This window comes from Athene cunicularia (genome assembly GCF_003259725.1).
Source record: "Athene cunicularia isolate RWA chromosome 1 unlocalized genomic scaffold, athCun1 chr1_part1, whole genome shotgun sequence".
Taxonomy (NCBI): domain Eukaryota; kingdom Metazoa; phylum Chordata; class Aves; order Strigiformes; family Strigidae; genus Athene; species Athene cunicularia.
The window spans coordinates 25634979-25648125 of record NW_020799091.1 but is presented as its reverse complement, the minus strand read 5'-3'; the positions used below and the strand labels follow the sequence as shown (position 1 = coordinate 25648125).

Below are 13147 nucleotides of genomic sequence, written 5' to 3'. Positions count from 1 at the left end.
ACTGATGTGCAAATGCTGAACTGCATCGGATACATATAGTGCAGATCAAGTCTGTGCATTCTTTGAAGAGTCTAAAATGCAATAAATGTGCTCATATGACTTGCTGAATTGAAATGTAAATCTGAAACTCACATTCATCTACCAGAGCAACAGTATTTTTCTGTAAATGTGTTTTGCTGAATCTATATAGAATCCAGTTAAAGTCAGAAGCTTAATTTCCTTCAAGCTGGTTTATACAATCCGCTTTAGAAAGGTGACATCGTTCATATTTTCATATTGTCTTAGCTCTTCAGAAGACAACTTGTGAATTTGAAGATATTAATGGTGAAGACGGTCATGATTTTTGTTTAAAAGTACTTGTGTTTTGACAGACCTTATCACATTGTAAGGAGAACTGCAGTGTGGCCACAGAGAGAGACTGGAAATAGATTTTTTTTTATGTCCTCTTCATTGTGCTTTGTTTTGTGCAAAAATATAAACCCAGTAAAGGGTTTCACTGGCAGGAGATAAAGCCTCTGCACTGAATTCTTGTTAGCAGGACTATTTATTGGCTTATTGGGTAAACCCATAATTTTTAAAAGTTAAAAACCTAAATACTCCATTCCTGGAAGAGCTATTTTGTTTCCTAGAAAAGCTTACACATCTTAAGCTTCTCCAAGGCTCAAACTACCTGCTTCTTGCAATGAACATTTATAATAAACCCTGATTTAGAACCCATACTGGCTTTTTATTCTACACTTAACAATACAGTAGCCTAACCATGTACTGAGAAATCCCTAAAATTTGTGCCACATACTATAACTAGTTTTGGAGAAGGAACACCAGAATTTATAGAACCCCAACAGGCTAGATAGGAACTTAACTGGGAAGAAGGAAGGCAGTGTATCTTTTCATGTTTGGAACTGGTTCTCTGAGTTTAATTTCAGCTCTGGGCAGTGAATATAAACTTGAATGTCAGACAAATAAAGATGCCTGATATTTGACACCATGTGGGAATCCAGGGTCCAATCCCTCCCTGCTCAGTTTGAACGGAAGCTGTGGATATCCAGTGACTCTTCAAACTCAGTATTTTAATCTGTGTTTTATAATCAACCTGGTAAATAGAATTATACCAAATTTAATTAGTTTTTTGAGATACATTCTTCACTGAATAATGTTTTAATCTATTTTTAGTATTTATCACTGCTTTATCAGTGATCAGTCTTGCATTCAGTTTATGTAATGACTTCTGAAATTAAACCACATTGCTTCCAGTTCAAAAGATAATCTGAACTGGAAGTACTTTTAGGTCTTGCTAATGATATTAACGGTTGTCTTTCCTGAGGTCTTTGAGAACTGGACAATTAATTCTCAAAAAAATGCATCTGAATGCCTAGACCACTTCTCTTTTCCCACATTCAGTTGACAATACTATATTCTTTACTTAGCAGTGAGACTAAATTTATTTTGTTATGGCATGTGCACTTGAAACGTGGGAAAAAAATCCATGAACCTAAATTTCAACATCAAATCTATTTTCCTTCCATATGTTTCACAACTAGCAGTGAGAAAGTTAAGCTTTTAAGTTTCACTCCACCTTAATTTTGGTAATCCTTATCTTCCCATCTTCCAGAATGTCACTTTTCCCTGTATTTAACATCACCACATTATAAAATCTGGAAGTATTTGTTTCATTCAGAGCTACTCCTAAGTCTCTCTACATTATACTGAGTGAAAAGCAATACCAGTTCTTTTATTATTTCAGTCCTATCGATGTGGCCAAAGGCCTAACTCAAAAGATCTATTTAATCTTAAATACTGACTATTTTCTGGATTTCTTATACTGAGCTTTTTTAGTGAACATACACCATCCCCCCAGATAAATTCCAGTAGCTTACAGTTTTGATTCATGCCCTAGAAGCTTTATATTCCAGGTTCCAAAGCCAGGCTGTAACGGGAAGGACTTGGGGTGGTCAGGACTGTGATGTCTGTAATATAACAAGAAGCTTAGAATTTTCCCTTAAATTGGTCGTGACCACCACAAAATTCAAACCCAATGAAACAGCTTCCATTTGTGTAATATATATCCTGGGTAGCCCTCCTTAGTGTTCCTGACAATGTAGACACTACAAGAAGTGGCCTTTTGATTAGCTAGAAGTGTGGTCATTTTTACCTGCATTGGAGTAGATTAAATGATCTTTGAAATCTGTAAAAGCTTTCCAGCAGAGTAAATAAGCATTTAATTGGGCCATTTAGAATGCATATTGCTGACAATTTGCTGTCATTTCTACCTCAGCCAGAGAAGAATTATTTGCAAGGAGACTTGTTAACTAAATAAATAAACTGGATGGTACTGGCTGACTGCAGGATTTTTGTTTGTCTGTTTTATTCCTTCAAGCAGTAAAGAACAGAGATTGTGGGCACACAGTCTAGATCCCTATCATACAGTCTAGTACCAACGCAACCTTGAAATATTAGTGGGTGACAGCACAAGCACCCTTGATGTAAGTGTTTGCAGCTTCCTTGAGACCATGTACTACCTTCCGCTGCTGCTTGAATCACTTATTCGCGACTATTGATTCGTTCACACATCTCTTATCTCAGTGCTGCACTGACACTTACCGTGTGCTGTATAATCACAAGGACTTGATATTATTGTGGATCTTATCTCAGGCTGCATTATCAGATGATGTGTTAATTCTCTAAGAAAACTGTTTGCCTATGGCAACAGCATCACCTGCTGTTGGATGAGAAATTAACAGTCCCATTTTCTTTTTCAGCGTAACTGAGCTGAATATGCAGATCAGGATTGAGGAATAGAATCATAGAATGTATGCTGAACTGTAATTTTTTATAAAATATTGCCATATGCTCGTAACTTTGTCAGTAAATAACAATTCATATGTTGGGATCTCTAGTGTCACTTAGACAGAGAGAAAGCAGAATATTTTTTTATTTGGGGCTTTAGATTTATGCCAAAATACATAAGGAGGCTTAGTCCATACTACAAAAACCTTGTGAGGAATTTATTAGAAATAATCCTTCCCTGGGTTTGTAAATCAATATTAAAGATGGTTTCCTAAAGGTGAAACAAAAAAAAACCACGACACCAAAAATTGGCATATTAGATATTATGAGTCTTAATTTAGAATCATATCTAGGAACATTACATTTTAAATTTAAACATTATGCATAAACATTATGGAATAATTTTGTAATAAACAAAAACTGTAGTACACACCATAGTATTTTAAAATTTAGCAATAGTTCTTCTTCCATCAGCATATGACTATAAAATAACACTTTCTAAGGGATCAGATTGATTTCACAACTTCTGTTGACTTGCCTAAAAATCAGACATCTATAGCTTCCAAGGATAACCAAGGATGGGTGTTTCCTTACATATTGCAGGAGCCAAAGTATTGATTTGTATCACCAACAATGAGTCACAAATAATGACAACTTTGAGACTTCTTTTCTCCTTCCCTTCTCTCCCAAATTCAGATGCTTTAGAGCTGTCTTTATGTTGCTCCATCTAGAAATGCTGTCTGTGATTTAATCCCCATATACCGACGCATGCTATGTCATGCATTCAGAGGAGGATGTCATGGGGAAGAACAATACCAAATTACTTTGTTAAACACCTTACTTAATATATTGATTAAGCTTGTGAAGACAGAATAATGTATGGGATAAATTTAGAAAACAAGTGCAAATATGAGGTGAAAAATGATTTGCAGAGGTGTGTCAAATGAAATCTAAATTTTAAAATTAAAAAAAAAAAATCATCTATAGGAGAAGAATTCTTTGTCTAAGTTCTGCAGTAAATGACCAAAGAGAAATGAACCCAGAATTAATACCAGCTTCTTTTGAACCATACTACAACCATGTTGAGATTTGTTTTAACTTTTGTATATTTTGTTGGCTGAGAGATTTTTGACAAAGGAGGCTAAGTTCAGACAAGAGCAACATAAATTGGAAGAACTGGGTAACAGGTAAACACTAGAAACTTCAAATTGTATAGCTTGGCAATGAGAAACCTAATGACACTTATGAGAAGAGTTTAAAAGCATGTGAATAAATAAACACAACAGTAAGAGGAAAATTAATTAGCTCCTGCAGGTGTGCTGCAGCTATTCTTAATAGAATGACCTTATTAAAAGTGAAAATTTAGGCAGAATACCATCAAGTGGCCCTGTGGAGCTAGTCATTAGGTTGGGAAATAGTAGAGGGAAAGGTAATAACCCAGCTGATCCCCAGAAAACATATTGTACTGTAAAGGAATCTTATTGAACATAGTACATTTCCAAGTGCCTACTCCCTGAAAAGCAAACCACCCAAGAAAGAATGCAAAGGGTGGGATTCTTCTCACATGACACTGGGCTGCCTAAACATTAGAAGTCTAGTTCCAACCAGTCACCTCATCTCCTCTGCTGTTAAAGGAGAAAGGCACTTGAGAACACAAGTTATCTGCACCTAAAACCTGATTTGCCCTCTCGCCATCTAGGATAAAATGGGATCCAAGGTGACTAGTTTTGACTTTGAGATGGATAAAATGTAGGTGATTTGAACCCTAGTTTGAAAAACGATCGCATCAATAATTGTCAGATGAGCATGGTCATGATGTTTCAGAAGTGAGTTAGGATACCTTAAAGTAAAACCCTGATGTGACAGAGAATAAGTGAGTAATTTAAGAAGGTTTTCTGGCTTCTAAACACTGGGGATAGTGAAAAAATCAGAAACCTTCTTGTACTATTTTATTTAATTTCCCAACGAGACTGACTATGACTGTTAACACAAGCACTCCTGATCATCCTCTTCACAGGATCCACCATCAAGTCTTTCCTAGTTACTTCCATGAGGTCTATTTCCATTTCCCATTTGTGGTGATAGTCATATATGGATTCATCTTCACTAAAATAGGTATGGAAAGGAAAGAGTTGACAGGAGTAAACCTTTGCCAGGCAGTTATTTCAGAAACCCTTCAGTGAATGTTTTGGTGTTAATCCATCTACTTGGAAACACACTTAACATTTTGGATCTTGCCTTCAGTCAAACCTAGCTTGATTTTATTCCTTTACAAACTTTCCCTTAGGTATTATTATCACTACTATTATTCTATTATTAGGTTTTTACTATATAAATCTGAGTTTCTTTGTATCCATGTAAACAGCAATCCCTCTTCCCTCGATTTGATATTTAAAACCCCTGTATATTATATCAGTTTGTGTGAAAACCAGGCTGCATCTGGTCTAAGTATTGCTGGGCCCTTCACTACAGCAGGTAAACTCTCTTCCCTTGGTAGTTTGTGTTGGCAGTCAGGCTCACCATGCCCTGCACTTAAAAAAATTTGTCTGATCTAAATCTTCAGAAGGTAAAAATACTTACTAAATTAAACTGTCTATGCTTTACACCGTTATCCCCAATGGTTCTTTGCTAGATACTCTCAAGGAAACAGAAGACTTTTTACATGGCTTTTTCGTGCTTTATTTGATGGGGTTCCTAAGTGGTGCTGCACTAAACCACCAGGTGTTAAATATTTTTTTCCCTGACTGCAGCTCCCTTACAACACTCCTCTAAGGCAGATATGCAAAGAAGATCTGTACCTCAGCTGTGACTGACACGGAACTCTTTTACAACTAAACCTTTTACTTCTAAGTTGTATCACTTAGCATTTACAAACGCTAAATTTCTTATACATGTGTTACCATCAACTTCTTAGTTTGTCCAAAAGAACAATGGGTTGCTTGGGTTCTTCTAGTACATATTGATGGAATTCCTAAAAACAAACTAGTTTTTAAGAGGAGACACTGAAGGTTACTACAGATGCAAATTGCTGATCTAAATGAAGTTAATGACAAAAGTCCCAAATTTGCTCAACCAAGGTTTCCAAGGAAAACTAAGAATCAAGCAGAAACTGAAGTATAGAGGGAGCCTCTTTTAATTTTAAAACATTTTCACCCATTTGCTCTTTCCACTGAGCACAGACACACGCACAATAAAAAGTAAACACATAAAGTAGTTATAAAATAAAGAAGCAGAATATGTACAACAGATGACACACAACATAAATGATCTGAAACATCTGCAGATTTTAACCGGGAAGAGAGTATTTGAAAAATGTTTGATTTCCTTCCATTCTTATTTGCTAATTATCTGCACATCATCAATAGAATTAGCAACAAATGACTAATAATATACTTCTGTTACTTCAATTTGATGTAAAGGCACCTGTTCAAACTCCTAAATATTTGAATGTAAGGATTCTTGCATCATATAATTAAACTAATCCTCTTTAGGAATAATAAACTGCTTTATCATACAATAAATTCTTGTGTAAATAGAACACAGCTTTGAGAAAACGACTTTTACAGAGTTCTGTCCACTAGAGGTCTCTAGAGAAATACAAGAAACAATTCAGAATCGCAGACACCTCAGGCTTTTTTCCTGACACTATATACATTTTGTGGAAGACGGAAGTCAACACTTGTTCTATACTTGTTACAGGTATTTCTTTGGATATGCTTCTTCTGCTGTGGATAATAAAAAGGCTTATTACCACAATAGTAATTAACATACACGAGGTGCTTTAATTCATTTTATAATTAGCTTTTCAACACTTATAATAACAATTTTAACATCACCTTTCTTAGTAAGTATAATATTGCAGTAAGTATTTAGCCAAAGTAAGAAAAAAACTAAGGTGGATACTTACTGGGGCAGCCACCTTGCTAAATAAAGAACAAATTAAAATTTTTTAAAAAGAGCAAAAAGCACAAGTGAAGTATTGGTTAACCAGAACAGTGTTTTAGCTGGCAAATTAGAAAATTATTACTCTTGTGTGCTGTTCAACATGCCATTATATCACAGAAGGCAAAGCAGAGCCTGCCTTTATTATTTGTGTTTATATCTAGGCTAACATAAACATAAGTGAGGAATAAGATTCATGTAGTTGGAGTATTTTTTCTTCTCGATTTTTTTTGGTGTTTGCTTTTCCCCCCCCCCCCGGAAGTTTTTAAATTGTAAGTTTGTGCAATTTGCATTGGGTTGATAATTAAAAAAACATCAGTTAAAGATGAGCTTTATCTATTTTAGGATCTGTGCATCTTTACACCACTTACCAGAACAACTCATTCAGTGATTTAGAGATTTTTCAGAAAGTCAAGCTTATGATCATTATTTTTTTCTCATGATCTTTTATTTCAGTGAACTTTAATTACACATTGACTATATTTTACTCACATTTGCCTCATTAAATATGATGATGTCAACAGGGTTGCTATAATATTTAATGTTGATTATCTTTAATCTGGTTAATTAATATGACTTCATATCTACACATTACTTCATCACCGGTTTCTGTGCTGCCCTATTACTTCTGCAACCATGTTTGATATTAAGCTTCACATCTAACAATCCTTCAGATGTTTTCTTCTATACCTCTGAATTGGAATGCAGAAATTTATAAACTTAGTGTATGGAAGGGGGAAGCTGAATGGTCTTACGATCATTATGTATTCCCATTATATCCAGTTCCTATCACAATCAAAGACAAGTGGAAACAGAGTAAGGTGTTACTAATAAGACCTAACCTATTTAAAATCAAAAATTCTAGCCTATTGTACTCTACACAGAGAACAAACAGGGTTGTCTGCGATTTGAGACTGGGTCAATAATAAGAAAGCTGGAAAAATCTGGAAATACCTGCCCTGCTCAGATTGCTTCTTTAATCGTGACGGATAGCTCTGTAAACAACAGGGGCTCAGTGCATGCAGCAACATTAATTACTACTGATTTTTTGATGTGCATGGTAAAGTGTGGAAGAGAAGAACATGAGCTATGCTGAGAGTCGAGAGACTCAGGAGGGAGGCACAGAGGACAGGTTACTGGGACAGTTCTGGGACTTTCTGAAGTTAGCCAAGTTACTTTAATAGAGTATCTTCTAATTTTTTCATCTGTAGATTGAGATCTGCAAAGGGTAATCAACTGAGGCCAATGAGCAGCTTGAAATGTCATAGCTAGACATTTAAGAGGTGACATTTCTCACAGTTATTTCTTGCTGCAAAGACCAGAAAGAGATAAAAAGCTTTGAGAAGAATAGAAGGAGGGCAGCAGTAATATTCTCCTAAAACCTGTAATATTATATCAAGGAGTTGACCTGTCATCTCCATCAGGTTGTCTGACAGTGATGGTTTCAGGCATGGAGTTTTACTGAGTTCACACAGTGACTCTAGAGATGCTGATAATTCCATGAACTATCTTGAGTCGTTTGCATGTAGGATAAATACAGATTACAGTAGAAAAGAAGTCCACCTACCATTTAATCAAATTCCCCTACTCTTAACCTTAGAAACCATGAAGTACTATGGTTATGTACGACACGACCTTAATAATAAAATGTATATATATGTGTCTAGTTATAATCTTTACCTATGATGATATATAGGAAATATTCATTGTCTCTTCGCACTACTCATTGCCCCATTTGTGTCTGTTCTATAAAGAGAGGTTGGTTCCAGGTGTGTCAGTCCAATACTGCATCCATTTCCAGCTATTATTTCCAGTTATTCACCACACTACTTGTTCTGGTTTGGAGGAAGAAGCTACAGCAAAGTACTGCCATTCGAACCCACCTTACTTTCATAAAGATCTAAAATAATCTATAGACAATACCTTGAAATTTTATTCATATGCAAACATTTCTATATAAATGCTGATTTATTTTTTTTTCCTTGACATGAAAATTGCAAACTCCTGGATTGCAGTCCAAAAACGCTGACTGTCCCTGGAGCCTTAACACTGTCACTTCACTGGGGGCTTGACCCTGTCACTTCACGCTTTTGCTACAGTTCCCTCATTTACAGCTTGGAATTACATTTTCCATTTACTTCAAAAGAGGCTCACAAGGGCTGACTAATAAGTATAGAAAGGTATATATTAAAATTTTGAGATACTCAGTGAATTTTATATGATTACATAAAATTCTGAATCAAAGCATTATATAATAGCAACTGTTATTAGAATTAAAATTAATATTTAAGCTAATACTGCATTTAATTGTGTAATTACTTCATAATCAGAAGTGTGTTAATACAGCTTTTATTTTTCTCAAGAAAATAATGCTATTCCGGGTTATTGACAACAATATTGTTTGGAAATTTCATCAACTTCATTAGTTAAACAGCTCATAGCTGATAACTGTGAGGACATGGAAAACAAAGGAAAGCAGTGCAGTTCTTCTGGGAACAGACAGCATCTTCCTCTGGGTTTGAACTAAACCACATGCAATGATCATGACCTCTGGATGCTTCAGTGCTATAAATACCAAATCATAAGTCAAAGTCTAAACTTCTCAAACTTTCTCTGCTGTTGTGTCAGCAGAATGAAATGCTAAGCCTTCTGTAATAAGGAAGAAATTAGTCAATTGGGGATTAAAAAAAATAGTTTATATGGTTAATGTATGGTACTAATTTAGGTCACTGAAGCTGGCAGCAAAAGCTGCTGTTCTGAGGGGGGTGGTACAAAGTTTCAGGTTGATCCTGTGGTTCCTCCCACCACCTTCCAACATGTATATAAATTGTCAGCTCTTCAGACCCTTTGCCAGTTCTCTCTTCTAGACTTGCCAGAAGCCACAGAGGACTAAGGATGAAGATCTTTTTCTTATTCACCTTTTCCACTTTGTTTGCTTTTGAACAAGCAGCTGCTTCTGCTCACTATGACAAGATTCTAACTCACAGTCGAATAAGGGCACGCGACCAAGGGTAAGTAACTGGGTTTTATTTCTGTTTTAAAAGGGAGTTTGTTAATCTTTATTCTCCCCTTTCTTCTTGCATTACATTAAATGTGATTTTTCACTATGAATTCTTACTACCATTGAAGCACTGTCTTTCTCACTTAATTTTACAAGAATTGTTCCTAAATAAAAAACTTTTTGAGGAGTTTCCAAAGGAGACAGAATACTGTGAAACTTCATAAAATGTGGAAAAATCTAAAATCACCACTTCTCAATGGATAAAATAAATGCATTTTAGACTCACTGAAGTTAATTATAGTTCACAATTAATGTAGTGGGATGTCAGATACATTTAATATAAGTTTTCAAATGTTTGAATAGAGTTGACACCTATCCCACAGTATTTGCTTTCTTTATTCCATCCTGATGAAAATAATGACTTCTATTTAAATGCTTTCTAACATGGGAATATATAATGGGAGCCCTTTGTAAAACTTCTGTTCCCACTGGAGCAATGCATCAAGCTGCTCAGCAGGGTACCAAAAAGACAATGATTACAAACCATGCTGCTCAGAGATGTGGATATAATTTGAACAGCTGATGTCAGGGAGACACATGTCTCTAAAGATATTTTCCTTCAGTCTTTTTAAGTAAAAAATGTTCTGTGAATAAGAACTCTTTACCATCCTATCCTCCTTTGTTGAATTTCCTCTGTCTACTACACACAAACATAGCCACACACACTGAACATTTCAAATAAAAAAAGTTTCCCACTGATGTAAAATATAGATTCTAACTTTTTAAATGGTGATTTTTTATTTTTTTTTTTTTATGGTACAAGTATAAAAATTATTGACAAAATGCTTTTGTTCCATGGAATTTGCCCTCAACAAATTTGTGTTCTGTACACTACCATGCTAAGGAAAAAGTATTCCTCATTTGAAATTTGTGACTCCTTTTATTTACATGCCAATTTACCCTTTGATCCCCAGTAATTCCCAGAATGTTTACTTAGGTGCCTGCGGTACTCCAAAAGTCTAGTAATCAAAATAGCTGATTGATTTACAGAAGACAGGGTTTCCTTCTACATAAAGAACAAGGCACTTTTTCTTCCCCATTTCCCCATGACCTTCAGCTGCACGGATGTGTACAAGACAAAAACTTTAATGAAAAGAGGCTGATGGTATTCACAGCTTGTTCTCTGGTGGGTGGTAATTAATTCACTTCACAGGAGGAAGGGAAAAATGTAAGGTATATTGAGACTTGACTAGGCACAGCTGGCAATCACTGCCCATCAGAGACAGCAGGTCAAGCTAGAGCAGAGGGGAATCTTCTGTCCCTGCTAGGAGGGTGGGCTTGTCGAGGAACCCAGTTGGGCATTCCTGGGAGCTTGCACTGTGGATGCTTGAAAACACACTTGCCCTGGGAAATAAAGCCATATGTTCATTTCTTACTCTTGGTCAACAGAAATAGTATCTGCTGTTATTTTATGTAAATTTTTTCCAAACATCTACAGAAACTTATTTTTAAAATGTTTCTCATTCCCACCCATAGCCAAAATGTCTGTGCCCTTCAGCAAGTTATGGGAACAAAAAAGAAATACTTTAGCACCTGCAGAAACTGGTACCAGGGAGCCATCTGTGGAAAGAAAGCGTAAGTATGCTCTGTTTCAAAACTATTCTCCATTCATTGAGAAAATGTACAATTAGAAAATTCTTCTTTTCTCAGAGAAAACAAGTTTGTTTCAAATGCAGGCACAGGAGAATTCATAATTTTACAGGGTTACAGCTTCTCTTTAGCTGCTTATAAAACCACCTGGGTGACTGATGCAATAATTGTTGCCAAAAACATTCATAAAAGGAGTGGAAAGTCTGCAAATGTCAGCATAGTATATAGTCTTTTTTTTAAGTTTAAGAGGCTTCAGAGTATTAGTTTCAGCGGTACTTCTCTGAGTTAAGTATTCATAGCTCTATTTTAAATGCAGATATGATGTAAGTCACCTACCCAAAAACACAGAGGGAGCTAATAGTCCAGTTGTGAAAAGAGCTCAGCACTACCCAGGAGAGCTGTGTGCTCAGACCACACCTCTCCACAGAGGGGAAAAAAAAAAATCAAAATATGGTTGCAAATACAGATCTGGGTGAGGCTGGCATTCTTTTGGAATCTACATGTGTATCTAAATTGTCATTTTGCAGTAGTTGTCACAGGAAATCATTATTTTTATTTTCTCATTATTTTCTTACAGGGTCCAAACAAGTCTGGGCTGACATTTTCAGAAAGGCTTGAGTGAGCAGGGAGTCCAGGCTTCAATTGCAACTGTCTTAGGGTCTTAGAAGTCTCTTAGTGAAAGCCTATAAAACTCTTCCAAATGCCCAAGTAATATTTAAGTACACAATTTGAATAGTCACTGAGTGATTATATGCACTAAGACATGAAGATGTTAAATTATATTGAAACCTGGTGGAAATTATATGTTTAGGAAACTTAACTCCATTTAAAGTAAGATTTGTGTTTAAAATCACCAACCACTGATTTAGATATTAATGTAATATGGAATAAGGATTTTTTTGTGTCTGTGAGAAAGGCTTCCTTAACAGAAGTTAATGGGGAAGAAAAGTATCCACAGTGGTAGTAACATAAGCCAGTTGAAGGTGACTCTCTTTGTAAAAGATCTTTTAAATTCTCTTGAAAACATTTTTCCACTCAATAGTAATTCACTGATTGAACTAGTTGGAAGAGCTTGAACAAGAAGTGACTGATAATTTGCAATGAATTAGTCATACTCTGATTCTCCTTATTGTCAAAGTAATGAATAAATGTGTCCCACATTTTCCAGTCAATTCTTCAAGCTTAAAAAAGTGTTTCTAAATATAGAAACTGATAAATTCTGGAAAATAAATATATATATTTAACTTTAAACAGTTACACATAGCTCACATTTAATCTAAGTGGCCTTTTACAAACAGGATACTTTTAAGTTCAAAGTAAAACTATAAGACTTTGTAAACTTGTATGAAATTCATTCAACGGTCCTTTACAGAAAGTCAAAGAATTCTATGTTAAAAAATAATTAGATGCAGATGCAATCTGGGTTTGTGCTGGGGAATGAGGGGAAGCACAAAAAATTGTGCAGTGTGCATGTATCGCTAGCAGTGCTAACATGGCTGCAGTCTCTCATGCTCTCTTCAGTACATCTACATATATGACATAATTAAATAAGTATCCTTTTCCTATTTATTTTTCTTCAAATCCATCTTTATATTTTGTTTCATTTTTTGGCTGGTTCAGCTGTCCTGAAAAACAATTATATTCATTGTTCTTTTTGAGTGTGATCTGTATAGTTACTAATGTAAAACTGTTTCAGACTCCCAAATGAGTATTTATGTGAGAAAATGCCTTTAGTAATGATTTTCGCACTGTTAAAACCAGACATGT

The 13147-nt window shown here is 35.4% G+C and overlaps 1 protein-coding gene across 8 annotated transcripts in view; it reads left to right on the top strand.

The window, feature by feature from the left end:
• The first annotated feature begins 9586 nt into the window (after positions 1-9586).
• POSTN (periostin) overlaps positions 9587-13147 on the top strand; it is a 40381-nt gene continuing 36820 nt past the window's right edge. For all 8 annotated transcript variants that reach the window (XM_026857857.1, XM_026857848.1, XM_026857827.1 and 5 more), the window contains exons 1-2: positions 9587-9740; positions 11267-11365. In XM_026857857.1, the coding sequence (XP_026713658.1) occupies positions 9625-9740; positions 11267-11365 (215 nt within the window). In that variant the 5' untranslated portion in view covers positions 9587-9624. The remainder of the gene's footprint in view (positions 9741-11266; positions 11366-13147) is intronic.